Genomic DNA, 24440 nt, shown 5'->3' with positions numbered 1-24440 from the left:
ATTTCTACTGAAGACTTTACTCTCAAAAATAAAAGTGGCAGGAGAAGCTGCTAACTTAAACCATATAAATAAAATACATGTAAAAGTTTTTGTCAAGCTTTTTGAGAAATTATAACGCTCATAATGATCAGGCCCTACCTTGATATGAAAGTTATTGTGTCTTGGGTGATAAAAGACTTTTTCTTTTCATTATAGGGTTTCCATGGCAACTGCATCCTCCCAGGTTCTAATTCCTGAAATTAATCTCAACGATACTTTTGATACTTTCGCGCTTGACTTCACCAGGGAGAAGAAATTGTTGGAATGCCTTGATTACCTTACAGGTAATTTTTTTCTCAAGGTGCTACTGTTGTATGTTCCTCATAAAATAGTAGTGATAGGATTCCCTTCATTCCTCTATATGGTCAGTTAATTTTGGTTGACTGCCAAGTGCCCACCAAGCTGCTCTCTCACTCCACCTCCTCATCAAGATGGGGAGAAAATAAGATGAAAAGCTCATGGATTGAGGTAAGGAGAGGGAGATAACTCAGCATTTACCGCTACAGGCAAAACAGACTCAACTCGGGGAAGATTAATGTAATTTATTGCCAATTAATTGTAAGAGTAGGATACTGAGAAATAAAAACAAAACTAAAAACACTTTTCCCCCACCCCATCCTTTTTCCTGGGCTCAACTTCATTCCCAAATCTTCTACCTCCTCCCTCCAAGTGGCACAGTGGGACAGGGAATGGGGGTTGCGGCCAGTCATCACATGTTGTCTCTGCCACTCCTTCCTTCTCACTCTCTTCCCCTGCTCCAGTGTGGGCTCTCTCCCACAGGATGCAGTTCTTCACAAACTTCTCTGACATGGGTCCTTCCCAGAGGCTGCAGTTCTCCAAGAACTGCTTCAGCATGCGTCGTTTCCATGGGGTACAGTCCTTCCAGAATGGGCTGCTCCACTGTGGGTCCCCCATGGGCCTTGTTTCCTGCCAGAAGACCTGCTCCTGTGTGGGCTTCTCTCTCCAGGCTGCTGCTTCCTTCAGGGCATAATCCACCTGCTCCAGTGTGTGTCCTCCATGGGCTGCAGGGAGACAACCTGCATCATCATGGTCTTCACCACAGGCTGCAGGGGAATCTCTGCCCCAGTGCCTGGAGCACCTCCTCCCCCTCCTTCTTCACTGACCTTGGTGTCTGCAGGGATGTTTGTCTCAAATTTTCTCATTCTTCTCTCTCACTGTTGCTGTGCAGCCTTTTTTTTCCTTTCTTAAATATGTTATCACAGAGGCAGTAGCAGCATCTGTGATGGTCTCAGCTTTGGGCAGCAGCGGGTCTGTCTTAGAACTGGCTGTGTCCGACATGGGTCGGCTCCTGGTCTTTTCTCACAGAAGTCATCCCTGCAGCCCAACTGCTACCAAAACCTTGCCCCATAAACCAAATACACTCTCACTCTTAATCCTGAATATATTATCCCCAGCAGCCCCAGAATGCCCTGGGAAGGATTACGTGCTACAGAGGGCAACTGGAATGCATTTGCTACCTCCTTTCCTTGCATTCCTTCCCCCCATGGTGTGGGCAAGTGGGAGTGGGAAATGGTTAAAAGCCACCACAGCAGAGTGAAATTGAAGAACAGCTGGAGTTCAGCCTGGAGCAGCCAGAGGAGGGAGAGCAGGGACTAAATCCCATTTCCCAGGGGATGGATGCTCCAAATGTTACCCTGTCCCTTGGGGCTGCCTCCTTGCTGCAGCAGATTGCAGTCTGGCAGATTTCCCATGAGCAACCAGAAGCCATTCAAGCAATTAGCTTCAAGGGTTCAGCAATGAAAGATGTTTTCTCATGATGGTGACACCGTGTGTTTCCCCCATCACAGAACTGGAGGACCTTGCTGTGACTGGGACTAGGAAGCACGCAGTGTGCTCTGTGCCAGGGTGTGGAGTGGGCTCTTCACAGAGCAGACCTTCAGCTTGCTTAACTGAGAGCTTTGGCCTGAAGAAGCCTGCAGGATTAGACCCTTACTGAAGGCCTGAGTAATGTGCAATCTCAGAGTATATAATGACTCACAAAGAGAAACAAATTACTGTAATTTAGGGTGTTTTGATTTCAATGCCAGAATTAGAACAATTCATTCCAGTTCAATTGAAAACAGAAGAGACAGAGTAGGTTTTCATTTTGCAGGATCTTTAAGCATCTGCTGTTAACAGCGAGAATTTGCAATGAAAGTCACAGAGCACTGTTAGAAGAGCACTTGAAAATGCTTCCTGGGCCCATTCCTTAGCCCAGTTTTCAGGAGATATACCTGTGTTATTTCAGAAGAATATGAGACAGTGGAGTCCTCTCATTGCTAACCACTGGATCTTTTCCATGCAGAGGGCTGGTTTCTGGCTTTTCTGCAGGGGAATAAGTGAACAGATTAATACTGGGAAGAGCAAGGCTGTCTGCACACACAGTGTGGCACCACCCTTGCATTACATAGCTGTGGGGTTCTTGCCATATCTGAATGAGAGATTTCATCTGCAAGAAATTTCTGTATCGCTGTGTAACCGGTGAATACAATCACCAATTTATGTTTAACACATACTGAAGTAAATAATACACAATAATAATGTGGTGAGAGTCACTTGAAGTTTTTATAGAGTGAAATGTTATGGCGTCTACCTCTCCCCAAAGTCTGCTGGAATTTTGCCACCATGTTGAGTATTCACCCCAACAATATAAAAAGCCAAGGAAATGAAAGGAAGGATTAAGAAAAAGCGAGGCTCATTTGCCCTAACCTAGGAATTTACCTGTAAAATAATCAGCCTCAGCTTTTTTATAGTCAAAAAGAGAAAAAAACACCTCATTTTAAGGCAGGTGTATCAGTCAGTTGACTCCATTCTGGAGGTGCCTGTTTCTCCCACCTGCTCCAAACAGAGGCTAGAGGGACTCATTCAAATACAGTTAATCGTTGTTTACATCTTTAAAGTTATAAGAGGGGAACTCCATCTATGAGTCTGTTCCCACACACCCCAGATCTTCTCCCCTTTGCACATCCCATGTCAATATTACCAGCCTAATTGCTGTGCACTGCAGAAAATGAAGGTTCTATCTGCACTAAAATAAAGGGTAGTCTTGCTACAGTGTGCAGTGCCCCAAAGATCCTTTCTGTAGTCCATGACGCCGGCTGTGCTATTTACACAGATCCTTCTCTGCCTTCTTCCTACCTCATCCACAGTCTTGAAAAATTGCTCACAATGCAGTCTAAGGGAACTTGTGAATGTATCAAGGAGTTTAGCTGTTTTTTCCTAATATACCATTTCTATCCGTGCCCTTGATGCCCAGTGAAGAACAGTTTTAGCTGGCTCTGTCTTTGTACTATTTTTCTTCACATTAATAAATAGCATATGGCTGCATGGCAAAATCCAAAACACATGTCCAACTTATCTGAGCATAAAATAGAACCTATACAAGCAGATAAAATACATTTATGTAAATATATGTATATATGTAATATATATGTGTATATTTATAGTCCCAAAAGTCAAAGGCACTTGATTATTCTCTATTGTTGTTCAGAAACTCTAGAGGAAGATTTATTTTATTTTACCCCTTTCAGATTGATGAATGGAATCTTCATAGGTCTTAAACGTAAAACTGTGTGACAGAATGAATTGGGCTTTACTTTTATCATGTTTCACAGTTAAGTTAAATGAAGACCATTTGTAAGTCCTAGTGGTATATCTGTGTTATGAATCAAGTGAAGAAGCCTATAGTATATCGATCGTCTGTACTGCTTCTGAACAAAATGTCAAAGCCTGAATTCCAGCTTCATTCTCTCTGCTCTCAGTTATTTTCAAAGCAATTGACCTTGGTTGTCTTCTAGAAATTTTCTTCTCTTTTGTTTCTCTCCAGTGTACTATTTATCGGATCTTCATCCTCCACCTCCCCAACCCCATTTTTCTATGTGACACATTGAAATTTGCATTTTTCTTTCTTCCTAGGCTATTTCTTTTCCAAACATAAATTTAACTAGTTTGTGCTTATTGTATACACAGCTGTCTGTCCAAAGCTTCTGCTATCCAAATGAAAATCTCTGATATTTCTCTGAAATTTGCCAGCCAGACATTGAGATGTCAAGCTCAGTATAGTAAAACAATACCCTCAATCTTCCTCTGACTGTTCTATCCTCTGTATATATAGGCTTGATGTCTTTTGAAAGCTTTCTTATCTTGCCTGTTGCTCAAGCTCTTCATCTGGAGCTCATCTTTTTCTAAACACGTATCTAGTTAGATCCAGGCAATGCATATGACTTGCAAACTCTTTGCACAGTATTATGAACATAAGGACTTTTTTATCCATTGTGAACCAAAAATACTTGTTCTGTGTCTTAATACTTTGAAATCAATTACAAGAATATCTATTCTTTGACCTCGCAATTTGCCCTGCTTCAGAATCCCATCTGAAACAATGATACATTTTCTTCATCCATCACTTTAGCTATGACTGTACTAAGAAATATGCATTCCCTAGCATGTACCTGCATTTTCTCACATGAAAACAACTTCATTCTGGAAACCCTTCACAACCTGTCTTTCCTCTTCACTCTTACAGTATTAAAAGTTCAAGATCCACCTCCAGACAGCTCAGTCTCATGCTTTGGGTGTAATCTCATCTAATTCCATTGGTTTTGAACAGTTCTGGTCTACCCAAAAATTATGTGTACATGGTTGTATGACTGAGTGCTTGATGCCAACTCATGTGTGACATGTTACTAACACATCAAATTTGTATCCACATCTGATGTAACTGTGCCTTTCAAGTTCCTGTGTGCTGGTTCAGTCTACTGTCTTGATACACCATGGAGCCAGTAATGAACAGCTAAGAGAGGTTCAGAGTAGCTTCCTCAGCTCCTTCATGTTCACACCAGCAATATAAATATTTCTAGCACCGTTAACTCAAGGAGGTGGCTTAGATCTTTTATTTTTACTCAGTGTCAAAATCAGTAAGGAACCTTTACAGAGTCAACCACCCCATGCCACCAGGGAGGTGGAGAATGAGCAAAGTTGAGGTGATTTTAGTCAATCTCTGTGACCTTGAGCTGAAAGGATTTAGAAGTAGTCTCAATAGTCACCCAGGAGCCACTGCATTCATGCTGGGATTCACCAACGAGACGTGGCGGTTTCCCTAAACTGCCTCTCAGGTGTATTGACCATGTGAGTCCTTTCAGTCTGCTTCAGAGCAAAAACCATGCAGTTAACATTGAACAGAAGGTGGGTTAGACTAACCCGGTTGAAAGGGAGTAGGTATACTCACAAGGTCCGTTACTTATGGGAGCAAATTTAAGAAGCTGCTTTTCTAAGATTAGTTGTTGTCTTTCAGGCACTTCAGAGGTGGTTCCTGACTAGTTAAGTGTCCCCACTCAGTTTTGAGTTGCAGTCACACAAATGAACTAAAACAGCCTTCAGCAGTGATTCTCACTTTTGTCAGAGTGTGTTGATTCATGAATGCAGACGGATGAAAGTCAGTGTGACTGAAGCAGTTACCACTCCCAGATGTTTGCCCTGGTACTCTATGGAGACTGCCACCCCACGATCAAGGAGAGCTACAGGTGTTAGGAAGCAATTCCTTGAACCACTGCACCTTGCTAAATCTGCTGGCACTAATTCCAGGTTCCCTCATGTAAATTTGGGGTTTTCAAGAGCTGCTTCAAATTTTTTTCAGCTCTCCCTGACATTGGGTAGCAGTTTGTAGACAGTAGGCTGCCAACAGCTGAGGGTATTAATGGCATCAGCTGTCAAACTTCAGTCTTGTTATGATTGCAACTCAGTGCTCCGTCCTCACCCTGAAATGGACTGGAAGGGTGATCACTGCTTCTCCATAGGGAAACAGGACCGAAGGGTGGATATGAGGCTTTATGTCTTCCATTGCTCTGCTGGAAGCATGCTGGCCTTCCTCTTTGTGAGCAGTGGTCAAGCACACCCGAGTCAAGGCCACATGGGGGAAGGTGCTGGTGCAGTCTTGAGATCGCTCTGGAGTCTCTGTAGAGCTTTCCCTGTGGCACCTGAGCTAGCAGTATTAGTAAATGTGATGATAATCAAATCACACACTATTAAACCTAATAATGAAGATAACTGATTAAGGTCAACCTCTTTAATTGCATTACGGACTTACACTCTCCAAAGGAGTATGTGTTGTGGAATGATGAATTTGGCAGTCAGGCTTCTACATTATTTTGAAAGTTGTAACAAACCATTTACATGTAGACTTCTTTGTCCGTCTGCAGAAGAAGCAGGTATATTGTGTTTTACCTGTTTTAGTCTCAGGTGAGTGCAAGTTAATCACAAGAGCAAGGGAAAATATGTCCTGCTTAGGTCAAATCTCTTTTTTCTGTCATGCTTATTACATGAAGGCTTGTAAATCTCCAGGCTTAAGGTCAGCCACATGTGCATATAGAAAGAGAACTTAGGCTGCCATTTTCAAAGGAGTTGAAGACACTTAGGTACTATTGAAATGCAGTTTACAACTCATTAAACCTTCAGGAATTGTTGCTTTCCATTAAATTAATATTTATTGTCTGTGTTGTAGAAATAACAGGTACATTTCTCAAGTAAAAGGTTTTGCTCCACCAGGTGCAGAAGACTGAAGAAGACTTTAGTTGAATAGCAGCAAAATGGATCCACTTGTGTATTTGTAATTAAGGTTTTTTTCAGATTTTTTTTTCCTTTGAAGGAAAGGCAACATATGAAAATGAAGCATCATCTAGAAAATAAAAATTCCTGTAGATTGTTCTGCTAGATACATTTTTGAAACGTCGCTGATAGGACCAATGCAGTACTGCATAGCTTTCACAACAGTTAGTTGGCCTCAGTTAGTAGACAACCTCTAAACTGCAGCACTAACCTTTCCAGAAGGTTGCAGGGGTTGTTTTTCTCCTTTTGTTTATATTCTTCTCCTGGATGACTGTTCTTATTTTAGTTAATTTCTCTCTCTATTAATATGCATCTGTCCCAAGGGTTCCTCTGCTGAGGCAAAAAAAATAAGGCATTGGTAAGCTTCCGTGCTATAATATTTAGAGCATCACAAATCATGGTCATATCATGAAGCATATCTGAATGTTTCCTTATGCCCATTGGTTGAAAAAGGCTGCTTGGAAATGCATCTGCACCTTAATCCTTGGAACATACATCAGTAAACCAGGGACATGAACTATAAAAATTCTTAATCAAAGTAAAAACAACGTTTCATAAAAATAAGGTGTCACAAAAGTAGAATTGGAATTCCTTCAGAGGGACTTTTTTTGAGGCCATTACTTGGGGCTCACAGAATTAAAGAGCTGACAGCAAAAATACTGTTCAGGGTTGCCTTCCTTTTCTTTTAATACAGGCATATTGTGTTTTTTTCACCTGAGTGCCCTCCTTCCTCACTCTATGAAAGCTGGGAGGAACACAATTAAGCACAAGGATATTTTCTTTTTTTTTTTTTTTTTATGATGGTGGCGTGTAAGGAAGATGATTAGGAATGAAACTCCCACCGAGACAAATGTGCAGGAAGGCCCACCACTCTTTCAAAGAAAGACTCATTTGCTTCTTATTTAGGTGTTTGGTTTTGTAAAGAATGCAAACAAGGAAAATTCAGACCTAAGAAGTTTGCTTCAAGTTTCACTTCTTTAAATAGGTCTTTAAAACTAACCTGTGTGTTAATATGGGAGAATGTATAGCTTGCTACACAGAGTTCTTGTTTGTTGATTAAAAAAAAAGAAGAGAGGGACAACTTTTTATTAAAGGTTTTGGATTGTTTTCTAGAATTATTTAACTAGCAATGACATTGAAGTTTAGGTTGTAGTAGTCATTCTGTCATGATGTTATAAGGACTCTTTATGTAAGGCTGAAAAAAGTGAGTTGTACAGCCAACAGAAATTATGTGTCTTTATTAGAAAGGACAGCTGGAAAGTAAATGAAAATGAACTTGGAGAGAGAAGATTGAGCATGAAAGTGTGAGTGTTTGGAGGCTTCCCCAAACTTATATTCTTTAAATATCACTTACAGTAATCTCTGGTAAGATAGGCTAGGCAAACACTGCTTTCAAGTCAACAGCAAAGAGTTTTGCCTCTCCCTCTTGATATATGCATCAATGAAACTTTGATAATTTTGGTGTGATGGTCAGAAGCAATCCTAGAAAAAGTAAATTGTCAATTGTACCCATTTAATCACAGTTTAGTGTGATCACTAACACATCACTTCTGAAACTAAAGCTACTTTAATAAAAAATATTTTTAAAACCTGGAATTCCTAGATGGTTATATTGACAGTAAGAATACCTCTGCAACAATTTCTTGATAATCAAAGTTACTATTGGAATTAGCAAAAAGTTGTTGAAAAGTCTGTTGGATGGTATAACTACAAACTCATACATCAGATCCATCCCCTGATCTCACATTAAAGAGGGAAATATTTTACTGATTGTGAGAGTAAGTCTCCTCTCTTGTATCTCACAGCTCCAAACCCACCCACCATTCGAGAAGAGCTCTGTACAGCTTCTTATGATACCATTACTGTCCACTGGACATCAGATGATGAGTTCAGTGTGGTCTCTTATGAGCTGCAGTACACCATCTTCACCGGACAAGCTAATGTCGTTAGTAAGTATAAACCTTATCTTTTCTAGTTCTGTTTCCTTATGGTTTCTCTGAAAACCAAGTGCCTTTAAATATAAATGTAGGAAAAAATATTTTGTAGGAAGATTTAAAGCCAAAATTGTAAATCCAAACCAATAAGGATTTCAAGAGGTTTTAAAATTCAGAATTAATTAAGTTAAAATTTCTTGTGTCTTTTCTGGGAGTGCCATGTAGTGGGAGCTTTCAAAGACTAAAACTAGCACATATTCCCAAAGGTACAAATATAGTCCATGTTAACAGGACTTCTTTTTTGTGTCCTAGATGCCTTGGTGCAGATATAACAGGGACAAATTCTTCATTCCATTGTCTGGGCTAGTCAGGCACTTGGGACCCTGTGTTGAACTGGTCATTAGACAGAACTGCAGCCCTGTTGTCATTTAGATACCCTTGAACTGGACCTTTGTCAGAAATAAAAATGAAGTCCTTCCCTCTGATTTTTACTGTCTTCAAGGCTACAAAGCATAGGTCTCAGTAGACTGAAGGCTAAGGCAGCAAACATCAGTGGAACAATTAATATGGTAACTTTTTCCTACTTATAATGACATAAACAATCATTGCTTTCTATTTTGTATTGTAGATCATCTTTTATCTTCTTTTTATGAAATACACTCTTTGTTTTAAATCTGTGACTTTCTTTAATGAACAAACTTACCGATTATTCCTTGGATTGTTTTGCTGTTAAATAACTATTCCTCCAAGAAAACAATATTGTCTCATCTTTGGCCAGGAAGTCAACACTTCCGGGTTCAGTGCATAGTGATTATTGACTATGAATTTGAAGAAGTCATTTAACTTCTTCCTGTTCCCCGTAAATTTAATGCAATATCACTAGCCGACACATACTTGCTTTATGAAACAAGGACTCTGAAATTAACCAAATAAATCAAAAGGGGGAGTTTGTTCAGTCAGCATGTATTTAAATTGGGAACTCATTGCTGCAGAGGGTTGTTGTGTTTTTGAGTTCAAGAGATAACTAGACATATCATGCAAGAAAAATCCACTGAGAACAATGAGGTGCAGAGACTTCCTCCCAGCTTGGGAAGTCCCAGAGCTATAAGCTGTTGAGGCCTGGGAGAGCATGGTGAGAAATGATTGCTGCGTGCTTTCCCTGTTCCTTAACACCTTCCTGCACTCTTGCTTTTGTCCACCATCAGATACCCTGGCCACGCACTGAGCTAGGTAGGCTTAGCTCTGCCCCAATGCAGAAATGTTTTTCATCTTACAAGATTTGTTGAGATACTCTGATGAAAGTCAGTGCTGTGGACATGTTTATATGCTTTATGTCAGTGGAAAAATGGTACGGCCTATGCCAAGTTTCAGTATTGAGCCCAGCTCTTGCACTAACTCCTCTGTTACTGTGTGCACCTCATTTTCTCCATCACAAAACTGGAGTTAGTTTTCCAAGCCATCTGAAAGGATATCTGAGGATTCATGTTCTGGTATTTTAGAACCATTTTTTAGTAGCATACTGTGAATATTTTATGGTATATACATGGTATATTATGGTATAGTTATGGATTGACTGAAAAATAAGGTGGACTATTGAAAATTTGATTAGTGTTTTGACAGAACCTCCACTTAGTATTTCACTAAACAGCCTGATTTTGGACAACACACTGTCAAATATAAGACTGCTGGAAAGACCAAGTTTACTAAGCAGACAGGACTTAATGATAACACAGTACATGGCTTGTCTTCTAACCTGTTTTACCTATGGGTTTATGCTAGAAGACTTCATGCAAGTCAGTGAACACAGCAGCAGAAAGGTGTGCCTTTTCCACACCTCTGTGGTGTGGGATTTTACTCTTTGCTTACTAGTGAATAAATAACAAGCTATTTCATTTTTAGGCTATATTGTAGGTTTCCCTTGTGAAGGTGAAAACTTTGATCTGAAAAATGTGTATCAATTAGTCTACTTTCAGAGTTGCAATATGATAATTTGGGGGTATAGCATGAGGTGCCCAGTGTGCAGTCTGAACTTTCATGTTATCACTTTGCAAAAACGGTGTCATTAAAAGTTTGAAGACAAAACAAATTAACACTGTAAGAAACTTTGTTTACAAAATGCTCTGAAGACCTTAAATGATAGTGGAAAGAAATGAAAGAACTGGCCTTTTTTCTTTCTTTTCTTTTTTTTAAATGCAAATAGCTCTTAGACAAAAATCCTGGCTGTTACTTTCAATTCAAAGCTATAATGTTAACCCAAATTAAATACAAGAATATGTAGGTATATGCAGAAGAGTTTTCTAAATGTTGTAAAGCTTTTTTTTTAATCTTGTTATTTAATGTAGATTTGAACACCTCCAATGGAGATGTTCCCGCCAAATCTAACCACAACCAATCTGCACAAGTTTCTGACACGTGGGACTCTCCCAGTTCTTTCCAACTGCCACTGATACTGGAGATTTGCCCAGTAATGTCCTAATTTTACTCAGAATGCTGCTCAGATGTTTCTTCACTTTATATTATTTGACCTGCAGAAGGGTCTAATACCCCAACTTTTATAAACGCCTATCCAAGACTGCCCCTATAGTATCGGAGTGTACCTTAGTAGTGTGGCTGAACACAGAAAGCTATCTTCACTCTAAATGTCATTAGCAGGCACTGCATTGCAGCCTTCATGTATTGATGAAATGAAGGTAGGTGATTTAACGGACTAGGTTTTGGATTAGCACAAATTGCTTTCTCTTTAAGCATTTGCATGCTATTGCACATGCTTTTTTTAAAAAATAATTTTTCTCTCATATCCCAAAAAGTTTCCATTGGTATTGTGTGTTGCCTGTAGCAGATAATGTAAACAGGTTCATAGATTGTCTTCAGTGCTGTGTTTTTGCAGCTATGAATTTGTCACTAGGGAGTAGCTAGAGTACTGCATTAAACCAACAAGCTTTTTTTCCCTTGAGACAATAGGAATCACTTTGCATACATACCCACCTACCGTGCTAATGGAGGCTGTTATTTTGGAATCCATTTCTTAAAACCACATAGTCAGACTGACTGCACTTTCCACTCCTCAGTACATTTCCCCCACCAGAGGCATATATCATTCAGAGATTGCTAAGAATTCAGTAACAAAAACAAGCAATGCTATGTTTTTCTAGTGTATTTTCTATCCAACATAATCAACTATATTCTTTTTTATTAACTGAAAAATTGGAGAGTTAACATTTGATGGAAAAAGTCCAAATAGAGTATTTCATTTTGAATCCTATTTCATAGAGGAAAGATTATTTCCAAATGTGGCCAAACTGCTTGGCTATTAAGTGCTTGGCAGCTGTGTTCTGTGCATAAGAGCAATACAGAACTTCAAATTAAGCAGGGTTTTACTAAAGCAGTTGTTCTCAGAGTTATACGATTCGCACATTTGCATTTCTGAGAGGCAGCTAATCACCTGCAATCTGAATGTTGTAAAGGCTTTTAAAATGACTTTGTCACTAGCTAGCTAACATGCATTATAATTTCATTATTTCATTTCAATAAATTTCCAAGTATTTATTGAGTATGCATTTTTTTAACATCATGGAATTTCTTTAGTGTGCTTCAGGAAGGTTAAAATGTCAACACCCAGCTTCTTACTAGCTGCAATACAAGATATCTTAATGAAAAACACATCTCTCTCTTTGAGACAAAAAGCAGTAAATAATTCTCTCTTTCCTGATAAATAGAATTTAGGTTAGTTAGTATCATCAGCTAAATACTAAAATTCACTATATTAGGGATACAGTGTACTGTAAGAGCTTTCCCAGTGTTATGTGGTTACTCTTCCTAAGATAGGATAAAACTTTGTTGAAGCATCTAAGAAAATTAGGAGCCCAAGCTCCCATGAAAAACAGTGATTTTATGATTCACCAATTACTTTTTGAATATTCTAGTTTTTCTCTGTTTCTGGAAGTTTTAATTTATCAAAAACAAATTCCTTTCAATCTTCAGATTGGTACTGAGGATTTTAGTGGGCATGTTTTAATGGCACAAAAGCAAGTTTGGGATAAAACCAAGAAAACTTCTGGCTCTTGAGGAGTGTAAAAAGAGTGTATTTCTTAAAAAGAGGGCAACGTGCTTTGCAGAAATCCTGCATACATTATTTTCTTTCACGTGGGAATGCAGAGTGGGGGTGGAGAACTATCTGTTACCTTCACCTACTGTTCTTGTTCTACCAATTTGAATTGGTAATAATTTATTTAAGTAAAGCATTTTAAAATAATTGAAATACTCAAGAGGTTAAATAACCTTCTCATGACTTTCGTGCTTGTCTTGCCATTTTCAAGAAGATATATTTTATTAAAATCTACCACTGTAAATTTTAGGAGGATTTACACCTTGGGATTTTTCCCATCTGTTTTTTAAAGTGCATCAACAGCCAACACCAGGGAAATAGCTTTTCAAGTTATTACCTCCAGACTCTGAGAAACTTGTTTTGAAAACTCACACATCCTGTACGGACATCACTGTGCTCACTGCACCATTCCAGGATGTAATTTAAATTCCCTACATTCTTGTAGGCTACAGTTTTTAAATACATTGTTTTACCATCTGCATTACCCGCTAAAAAGCCCTGGGTTTTTGAAACAAGAAACCTGAATGTAACCTGGGTTAGGAGCAGGTACAACAGGAGACCCTTAGCTCCTGCTGCTGTGCCAGTGAGGACAAGATGTGTGCTTTTCCCCTTACCCTGCTGCCACCAGCAGGGCCCTTAGAGGGCAAATGCTACCCCTGGATGCCCACGTTACCAGTTTGCTTGCTCATTTCCCTGAACTTTTAAAATCATCTTCTTTTGTATTCAGAGAAGAAAGGCTGTCCTGACAGGGCATAACTGGATACAAATTCTTTTGATGCAGTGGCAAAATATTCTTCCATACCTAAAAGCTTAACCTGGCTGCCACTAGTTACTATTCTCTGTTTTGAAGGATTTTGGACTTGTAGTTTGACACCATCAAAACTCCATTCCGAAGATTTTTGAATCGAAATTGTATTTAAAGCCTGTTATCAAATACCTCACAGTCAGGAGGCACATGGACACCTTGCTGAGCCCCTTGGGGCATAGGCAAGAGCAAGCTTGTTGGAACAGCAAGGTTTGATGAGCAGAGTAACCGAGTCAGTCGCTGCACATTCAGCATTTATTGTACACCTGTAGTCTGGGATGCCTAAGACTGGAAGGACAAAGAAAAGAAACCCAAGGTGTCTTGTGTCATCAGAGAGGGTAGGGCATTCCCCTAGAACATGAGTCAGCTCTAATGGAGAGTTCCCAACTCTCTCTATTGACCGTGCAGAGAGATTAGGGAAGGTAAGGTCCTAACTCAGGAACTCTGCTCTTTGTTCGAGGTCGGGGGGATGAATCTATACCTGCCTGCAAGCATTTTGCTGTTCACTCCAGCAGCAGAAGCCAAGATATAGCAATACCTAAAATTATTGTGGCTCTGCCTTCTGTACACAGAAATCTAAACTAAGCATTAACTAGATTATTTAATAAAATAATAATTTACCCTACTGTAAGAATTTACAGACTAATGAGTATTGGGTATGTATAAATCCACATACACAGGAGGAGGGGATAGACTGGAGAGGAGACTCACAGCAATGCATTTGTACCTTACAATCCTTCATATATTAGATTCAAGTTTTGTACTTTGTTAAGGAGTGATCAGCCTCTGGACAGTAACATAAAAAGTACAATGCAAGCCTGAAAAATGTACCCTTTAGAGAGTTATAGTGATAAACATCTAGTTTTGAGATAATTCAGCAAAACTCTGTGCGCTTCTGTGTCCACATAAGGGTTTGTTTATATACGGCCCATATATATCATAGACCTTTGCTTTTGAAGTCTGGTTGTGGAAGGAGAAGACACTTCCTGGAGTCCTGTCTGGGTTCATCCCACTTACTTAAAGACTTAAAGGTCTTTTCCAACCTAAAAGATTCTATGATTCTACGGTCACATGTTATTTGATACCCCATCAGAGGCATCTTAATTAGGGACTTCCTGGTCATCCTGGACTTCCTCTCAATCCAGTGCTTCTTTTTGTTTTATTTTAGCTTAACACTTATTTTGCAATAGCACCTATGAGCCAGATAAGTGATGGTCTCAATGCAAAATCAATGTGGTAGTTCAGCTACAGAAGAATTGTGCCTTCACTCTAATCCCTGTGGCAAATTTTTATTCGGAAAAGATGAGGATTCCCCTGAGCAGTCAGTGAAATATTTTAAGCCAGGAAACTGCCCCTTTTATTTCCTTTATTCCTCTTGGGAAACCCACTCACACCCAGCCTAAAAAAAATAAATAGCATTCAGTGGGTATGGTTCAGTGAAACAAGATGTGGACTGATGTTGCTATAAGCACTTTACTACAGGTACTAGGCACAACTGGGGTTTTCATGGTGTATTACACTGGGTTCTTTTTTTTTCAGGAGGTAAACAGATTATTGCTTTATATGATCTAGTTTTTCAATAGTCTTGAAGAAAACAATGATGCAAGGTTGCTTTTCTTTGCTACTTCTATCCATATATAACAAACTGAATCCCTTGTAGCTGATATTTAGGGAGGCTACACGTGGTCAGTGTGCTCACTGCTTGGAGCATAAGGAACATCCTAGAATTCTTTTCTCCCACTTTACAGCAGGAAACTGCAACAAAGAAAGGTTCTTATTCTGGTAAATCATAGTCCAAAAGCCACAACCGATGTGTGAGTTCAGTCACAGGCTTCAACTTCCAGACTTCAGTTCATCTCACCTCATTATAGACACCTGAAGTTAAAGATCTCACCTATGCTAGTCAGCCAGGCTTCCTCCATGGCCAAGAAAAGAGAGGCCCTTGTGGTAGGATGTTCACACCTGGAGAAGTGATAGAAACTACTTACTGATTTCTGCCTCTCCTCAGAGTCCAGAAAAATATTTTAGGCATTGCAGATCTTCATTAGATGAGAAAGTGATATGAGTCCCACCCGAAACTGTGCCTCAGTTACACATTTGCGCATGAGGATGAATAGCTACCTACCTTTCAAGGATGCTATGTCATACAAAAGAACTTTGAGACAAAAGCTGCCACATAATTCTTAGATCGAAATTTGGGGTATGAGTTATGTTTCTAATGATCTTTTCCCAAATTAGGAAGCAAATTCCCAGTGTGGTTATGAATTGACTATAAGTCTGTAAACTTGTATCACAGGTCTTTTTCTTTCAAGTTTTGTGTCCACTAGCCTTTTGATTTTTACTTGACATGAAGGTTTTGTACTGCCTAATATGCAGAGCTGAAATTACTACTGACTTCTAAAAGATTCCCTTCACTAGTACTTATTAGTTTGCTCATAAAACATGAGTTAAAAGCTGAAAGCTGTTTTTTTAATAACACGGTAGCTTTCATAACATGTTCCATGCCCAGTAAAAGCAGAGACCAAGAAGTCTGTCAGGTTGTTAATGCAGTCAAGCATTTTTCTCTTTTAGGTTTTCCCATCTTACATATGCACACACATGCATACATTTCCATCTGCATATATCTTCTTCTAGCTATGTAGTTACATAAAAAGTTGTGAATATATACACACTTCATGAATTTTAAATTTTTTATTTATGTAAACATTTATAATAAGAGACCGGGGATCCATTAGACCAGGAGCTGTTCAAAATGTACAGTAAGTAATATGGGTGGTGACTGCCATTGCAGTTATATCACAGTAGGAAAAAATCATGTAGATGAGTAAGTTCATCTCAATGGAGTATTTTCCTGTTTTGCAGATGATATTGCTCCTTCCTAATTTTACTTACTTCCTACGTATTATACTTCTGTGGTAGGCATCAAACATACCCAAAAATGTTTGTATCTGGAAAATTATCCAGCTCGTACTCAGCTGAACTATAACCATGAGAACATAAATCAAAGTATTGTATCCATTAAATTTACTGGCTTAGATCACATCCTGGCAATGTCTGGAGTACAAGAGCCAAAACTTGCTCTGGAGCCCCCGCTCTATGCTGTTTGGTCTCCCATGATTTGCTTCATGTCCTGAAGAATGCATACCTGGGGACTGTCAGCAAAGGTGCCTCCCCAGCCCTCCTAGCTTTACTGCTTATGCTAGCTTTCTGAGGCTTAAACTGAGTTCATTAATCCAAACAGTAGATTGATGGGATCTCTATAATCCTCTAGTTCTTAAGCAATAAAGAATTCCTTGTGCTGGGATATGAAAAATCTCAGACTGCTTGTGCCTCCACTGAGTCATTTCTTAATGTCAATTTTTTATGGGTGACTTAACATAGCAAGAACTTAAAATGTACCTTGGCTGAGAGCTGATGAAATGAGTTAGTGGCATTAAGTAGGGACTTGGTAAATGTACCAGCACTTTAAAACATACAGAAGCAAAATTCCTATCGGTCATTGGGTACTTGGGAGGGCTCTAAATGTTCCTCTGTTACAAAGTGTTTAGGATGTTATGACTAATGTGCTCTGTTTGAAATCGCAGGTTTATGCAACTCGGCCGACAGCTGGATGATTGTTCCCAATATCAAACAAAACCACTACACAGTGCATGGGTTACAGAGTGGCACTAAGTACATCTTCATTGTTAAGGCCATTAATCAGGCGGGCAGCAGAAGCAGTGAGCCGGGCAAGCTCAAGACAAACAGTGAGTAACGTGAGATCCAGCACGCTCACATTCTTCTCCTTTCTTGCCTTCCTTTTTAGGTTTGATCTTTGGAAGATACAAGAGCACAGAGCAGCTTGACTTGTTTAAAGTGCTTCCCACAATGAAAGCCACTTATTTAACTCGATTCAGGACTGCCAGAGTCTTCAGTAGGGCAGAATATACTTTGTGTTTTTTTGATAGATGTGTCTGTAGTTTGGTCACTGGAAATATCATTTAGGAACAGAGCCATCACATGTGAAGTTATTCAAAGTACTCTTTTGTGGTTTTGTGTTAATGTCCTCTCTATTCTTTTTCCTCTACAAAGCAAAAACTTTTATTATGTTTGCAATAGAACATTTTTTTTATAATGTTCATAAGATAATTGCTAGTTTAATTTTATCCTCCAAAGTGATCTCTTTCTTAGGACACTAGAAAACTTTCTTAGCTCCATCCCCCTCAGTTTTTTATGGAGTTCAACAAGGTGGTAGAGTAGCCAGAGATCCCACTTCAAAAAAACAATGGTTACACAAATTATTAGCAGATGTAGTATAGCAATTTTAAGACTGGTTTCAAGCCTTTTTCTTCTTGTGTCCCAGCCAATCCCTCAGTCGTGTAGTCATCACAGGCAGCTCTGAGTGCTGGAACGGGAACACTGGGATTTGTGCATCCTCTGAAACCTGCTTATTGTAGGGAGGGTGCTTGAAGACGGGTGATAGAGAATGTTGCAAAAAGGAGGCTGCAGGGAATGGAATGTACAGGTTTCTCATTTTCCCCTTTCTGCTATTAACCTGGCTTGCGTTTCTATGTAAAAGCTTCTCATACAAACCCCACATATCCTACCAAGAATCCGCTTACTGTTAAACCTGGTAACCTACAAGAAAATGCATGACCAGAGGACCCATTTGGAAATGGCAATCTTTTATCCTTTTGTCTCTGTGACCCAGTGTGGTACAAAAGCAATGTCTCAGGTAACTGTGAGAAGTGATGTGACCAGATACATTTCAGTACAGAGACAGACATCTTTCAGATACTGCTTCAGCAACACAAAGGCTACTAAACAGAGAGTCGGGCCGTAGGTATTTTACTGCTACCAAGCAGTAAGAAAAAGCAGCTAAAATATGCCCCAAATACTTACCAATGGGTTCATTTTACACTTGATCATAATACACAACTAAATACACATTATGGAAGTAGATTATAACTCCTAAAGCCAGAAGTACTCCTTGTCTAATTCCTGACACATCTCTAATAATGTTAATTGAGAATTAGTATTGCCTCAATCATCTCTATTTTAAATGTCTGCATCTTCAGAATGCCTAGAAATCTGAACCAACACATATCGACTGTCACTGTTCAGACGAACTTAATTTGTTCTTAACCCCCACATTAACACTTTCAGGTTTACTGCATGAGAAATGCTTCACTGTTCCTTCATAAATTCTGAACAATATCCATCTTCTTTGAAGTACACGTGTCAGTGCCTGACGCAGACCTCATGAGAGCACTCATTTCTGTCTTCTGTGCATGTCTTCAAATCTTCCGCTTACATTTTTTTTCCCCTTGATATGAAAGACAGTCAGAAGGGAAAAGGGCTTTGCTGGACCACTCATGGAGTCATAGTTGCCTAGTTGTCTCCTGGTGGAGCTAAATGATCATTCTGCTTTTTGACACTATGAGCAAACCTGTCAGAATTGTGGCGGGCTTTATATACCTACAGGGTTCGGTTTACCAAAAAGCTTCCTGTTATTGTCTACAAACCTTGTGCTACAGCCAAAGATACTTGCCAAGAGCAACAGCCTCAGTAATGTTTTTACACCATATTATTTGGACCAAGTTACAGTTCACTTCCTTCTTTTTAACACACAGTATCCAGCACCGCATGGGCATCCTTCCAAAGCGATCCTGAATTGTTGACTGCGCTTGTTATAAATAAAGCTGTGAGTGAATGAACAGGCAGGGCTAGTGATTCTTCTTATTTTCAAACTCATTTTGTGGGATTTGAAATCATGCTTTTTTGTAGTAACAATGAAGATGTTATTTATGGAGCTTTATCCCTAGAGAATTAATAGACTGTAACTTATTATAAATCTAATATGCTGTGAAAAAAGCAACCCTCAGACCTTTATTAGCATGTATATTGGTTTCTATTACATGCAAGAATTAGTGTTTTCAGGTTACCTTTAGGTCAGAGATAATGGCCATGATGATTATGCAAGGCTCTTTTCAGAGATTATCCACACCGGGAAGTTAGTGCACAATGAGATTGACAGTAAGCTGACAATGCAAACTAGCTATTGGGGGGGCAGAATAGGTTAGTCGATCTTGAGAACACTTCAGAGGAGGAGATGAATATGGTTATGTAATCTTGTGGGCTTCTTAGAGGCTCACTAATCCACTCTCCTTTTCAAAATCAAATCCAAACTATTCTTCTGCCATCTTTGTGTCTGCCTCTCTAGGTCAGCCATTTAAACTGGACCCCAAATCTGCTCATAGAAAATTGAAAGTGTCTCATGATAACTTGACGGTGGAACGTGATGAAACATCCTCCAAAAAGAGTCACACGCCAGAGCGATTCACAAGCCAGGGGAGCTACGGAGTAGCTGGCAACGTGTTCATTGACAGCGGGCGGCATTACTGGGAAGTGGTTATAAGTGGGAGCACGTGGTATGTATATAAAAATATATATGAAAAGAATCACTCATTCACACCATATAGGTCCTGGCACAGTTTCTCTGACAGAGATCATCAGCAGAGGCATGGGGAACAGTACAAGAGCAGGACAAGCGTATACTTTCACATAGTTTGTCAGACTATTTAGTTCCAGTCTCCAGCACTTTTGGACTCTGGAACTAAATCTGCCAGACAGAGCATCTTTATATTTAGTGGCCTTCACAGGTCGTCTACTTCATGGTTGAGGGTGGTTGTTTTTTGAACCCACATACAGTACATTTTAAGATTCCAGTTAACTGGCGAGCTCAGAAAGTTTCTTCTTGTATATACAACAGAGCAAACTTTCTAAGTGTGATCATTTCTTTACTAAACCTGAAAGATCCTAATGTCTTTTAGTAAGAAAAAAAAAAAAAGAGGACAATTTGATGATCCAGTTTCACAGGGGTGAAGGTCAGATTTGCTTCTGGGGAGGGGGTGTGGAGCAGCAGAGCTGTAGGTCTGTGACCCAGGGTATGAAGCAAGGGGCAGGAAATGGAGGAGTGCATTCCTCCGCTCCTGAATGATCCTCTGTGTCATACAGGGGTGGATTTCAGGGGCCCTTTAGTCTGTGGAAGAGATGTCATCCTTTGGGATTTAAAGGCAACAATCATGATGGACATTAATGGAGTGGAAAAATCAGTAAGGTCTTCAGGTATGCCCACTGTCTCAAACAAGAAAAATGCTGTTTGCCGATGCCAGCGCTAAGGGATGGAAATAGAGTAACTTATGGCACATTAATCTCTTGTTGGTTGAAAGCCCAACAAATACTGCAGTGTCTCTAGAACGTGAGGAACTTTTACATTTCAGTTATATATGAGAAATCAGGTATTTACCCTCGGTGTCCATTAATGAGAGCATTTTCACAATCCTTTTACCCTGCACATCTTACCATAAATTACAGTTTGCAGAGCAAATGTCTTCACCTACAATTGCTTCACTTGGCCCAAAACCCAGTCTCAAAAATGCTCATTTGAATCTAAAAACCACACCAACATCTGGCAAAACATATTTGGGAATGGCAAAAATGTTAGGGGTTTTTTTGTGTCCTTTGATGTTTACTCTTGCATTCCTTCTTCTGGGCCATATATTAAAGGAGCAAGGAGAGATCAGATTAGCTGACAGATAGCAGTGTATTTTCAAATCAATGAATCCCTCTGTATTCATCTGTTTGGAAGTGGAAATTTGAGGCCCAGTGATTTAAACTCTGAGTTGCTGAGTACTCAACAATCTTCCTTTTGAACACCAGAAGCAAGTGGTCCAAAACATTACCATAGCAGCCAAACTGCAAACAATACGTGGGACAATAAAGTTTCCCTGACCTGACCTCTCAGACCCCAAAAAAGAGATGGGGAAAACCATTAATTAAGCCTGTGCAGATACTGCAGTGAATCATCACTTAATCAGAACTTAACCAGCAGAAGTAGGAGGCTTGGGCATTCCAGTGAGTCCTCTGATCTAACATTTGACTTCATTGAGGGACAAACGCGGCAGGAAGCATTTGTTTCCTTGAGTTGTTTTCTGTTTTGCAGGTATGCCATTGGTATTTCCTACAAGTCAGCGCCAAAGCACGAGTGGATCGGGAAGAATTCGGCCTCCTGGGTGCTGTGCCGCTGCAATAACACATGGGTGGTGCGGCACAACAGCAAAGAAATCCCCATCGAGCCTGCGCCTCACCTCCGGCGGGTCGGGATTTTGCTGGACTATGACAACGGTTCCCTTGCTTTTTATGATGCTTTGAACTCCCTACACCTTTACACTTTTGACATTACATTTGGGCAGCCAGTGTGCCCCACATTCACTGTGTGGAATAAGTGTTTGACCATTATAACTGGCTTGCCTATCCCTGACCACCTAGACTCCTCCGAGCAGCTCGCATGACTGCTAAAAGCCAAAAGGTAGGACAATGCATCTTCCCAGGGCGGCCAGGCGGCTGCTCGCAGGAGCTTGCCCAGAGCTGGTGGATCACGGAGCATCCCAGCCATCACTGACGAATCTGGCCAGAACTGAAAAGGGAAGAATATCTCTTTACTGTGTATTTTGTACGGAAGGACAAGAAATGGCTTTAATAATATCTTAGAACATTCTTTTGAACTTGGTTTTGTTTGGTTGGTTTTCTATTTAGTCTCTTACAGGAAGATTTATAAATTATTTATAAAAAAAAAAAAAAAAAAAAAGAGAGAGAGAAAGAGAGAAGGGAAAGCCTGGTTTGGACACCTGGAAGAAGACTTATTTGTTTTGCACGTTGATGGTCCTATTAATTAAAGTTTCATCAGCCCTTTAGATCATTTTATTTTACAGTGGATAAAAGCAGGAAGTTAGAAGGATGAAAGCTGCACGGTGGACAAGTCAGTACACTGCAGGTTTTATTCGTGCCAATATTAGCACTCTCATTACTGGCCTTATTGAGTGCAAGATCTCCTAATTTCTACTTCGCACATGGGAGGGTGCAGACCAAAAAGACCAAAAATAAACAAGTGAGGAAGTGCAGCTAGCCAACACAGCAAAAGAAGAAATTTAAATTTACTTCTGTTCACAGGGCAGTGCTCCCTCTATTCATAAAAAACCATGTGGAATGTCTCCTAGAAATATGAGTGGATAAATCTTCTGGCGATTTATTTTGTTGATGGCAACATTCCCATCTACCAGTGCTTTGCCTTCATCTCTGGGAAACATTGTAGAATCACTCAGGATGTGAAAGACTGATACCATCTCTGAGAATCAGCAACAGTGGACGAGAGCAGCCGATCCAAGGTCTGACTGTAAACTAATTTGATAAAGCACGGCATCATTTAAGGATTGATTGTAATAGAAGATGTCACGGTTCTGATGGTAGACATGTGAATGCTTATTGGTGATTTTAAAAGGTTCAACATAGCAAGCCCCACCAACAACTCGGAAGTGAGACATGTGCCACTTTACCATTGATTTTAAATTAAATGCAAATGTTTCATTGTTGTACACTATGTAGTGTCTATAACAAAGCAAGGAAATGTGTTTCACATGTGCTGTATGGAGAAACACTGCAGCTGGGGTTTGCTCATAGTAATCATTGGCCTGAATTGTTTGGGAAAGCATAGTTCTCTGTGAATGAGGAGTAACAAGTTTTCAGCAGCAGTAGGAATCTGCACGGGCAGGCCCTACATTCATCCTGGTGTTGGTGGATGAGCTTCAGTGAAGGCAATAGAGGTTGTACCTACTTTATCTCAAAGCTGAATCAGGTGCATTGTTCTTCTCTTTTCCTTCTACAAAATAGAAGACCTTTGTAATTATTTACAATGCTTCTGTATAAATGATCATTTGGGGAGATGCTTGAGGCATATGACAACTTTAAAATAATGTTTTCCTACAGTGGTTTGTTTTTACTAGGCACATGGTGGAAATCTGCCTGTGGATAAATTGAATACCAGCTGTAAGAAAATATTTGCTCAGTAATTTGTAACCAGCTTTAGGTGTCTTTTGACAAGGATGCCTTAATGCACTTTGTTCACTAATGAATCCAAACTAAAATGGTCCCAAGCTCAGCTTCAGATTTTTAAAATACTGATTCTCCAGGTACCAAGCTGTACTACAGTTTGCTTTATGATGATGTAGAAAACTTACGAGCAAGATGAGGCATACATACATGCTTATTTGATTTTTTTCCTTTTTCTTTTTAATAGAAAATAAATGCCTATCCATCTTCCTTTGATTTCCCTTTACATGTCCTGCTAAATGCTAAATTAAATAGAGAAAACTCTGACAGTACATTGCTGGTGCCATGGCTTTCAGCTGGGGCTGTATCCCATGGTTCACAGGGGGAGTCACTCATCTTTCCGGAGTTGACATAAATGAGCAAAAATGCGTACATATAGAGAATTACAGTGTTTATCATAGTGTCTTTAATAACAAAGAAATGTATATCCTCAAAAATGAAAAAGTAAATAAATTCCCAAACATTGCATTTTATAATTGATCACAATGCTACTAATATAATCTGAGGTACACTGCCCAGATGGTCTGGCCTGGGGTGTTCGGAAGGTAGCTGAGATGGCATGAAAATTATTATGATGACTTTACAGATGACTGATGCAAAACAGCGATAAAAAGATGCAGGAGGAAAGGAGTTTTAATGTAGGATTATTGCCAAGTTTCTGCTTAAAAGGAAAGGGTATATTACCAAAGAACATGTAGCTAGGCTGTGTATCTTCTTTTTGCCAGAAATATTAAATCTAGAAGCTGATTTCAGTAGTGGACAAACTGTTTGGCCATACAATGTTGGCAGAGATTGAGCTGGATAGAACTACTACCATGAATTTGGAAAGATCCCCTATGATCTCACATATTTTCATTGTAAAGATAGACCGTGACTCTAAAGACAGATCATGGTTTTGGGCAATGTAAAAAGAATGGTCTGTTATCTACAGGCCTCGCTGTATGTTTTTTCTTTTTTTACATGGAATACTTCATTTGGAGCTAAGCCACATTTCTCCAGTGGACTATTCAGTCAGTCAGCACTCTGT

At 39.6% G+C, this 24440-nt stretch overlaps 1 protein-coding gene across 4 annotated transcripts in view; it reads left to right on the top strand.

Annotated features, from left to right (window-relative positions):
* Positions 1–23845, top strand: part of MID1 (midline 1) — a 244975-nt gene extending 221130 nt beyond the window's left edge. For all 4 annotated transcript variants that reach the window (XM_075095413.1, XM_075095428.1, XM_075095405.1 and 1 more), the window contains exons 6-10: positions 196–323; positions 8448–8591; positions 17071–17232; positions 19689–19896; positions 21471–23845. In XM_075095413.1, coding sequence (XP_074951514.1) covers positions 196–323; positions 8448–8591; positions 17071–17232; positions 19689–19896; positions 21471–21819 — 991 coding nt within the window. In that variant the 3' untranslated portion in view covers positions 21820–23845. The remainder of the gene's footprint in view (positions 1–195; positions 324–8447; positions 8592–17070; positions 17233–19688; positions 19897–21470) is intronic.
* Positions 23846–24440: the final 595 nt, after the last annotated feature.

Source organism: Phalacrocorax aristotelis, chromosome 1 (assembly GCF_949628215.1).
Source record: "Phalacrocorax aristotelis chromosome 1, bGulAri2.1, whole genome shotgun sequence".
Lineage (NCBI taxonomy): Eukaryota > Metazoa > Chordata > Aves > Suliformes > Phalacrocoracidae > Phalacrocorax > Phalacrocorax aristotelis.
This window is presented reverse-complemented; position numbering and strand designations above follow the sequence as displayed.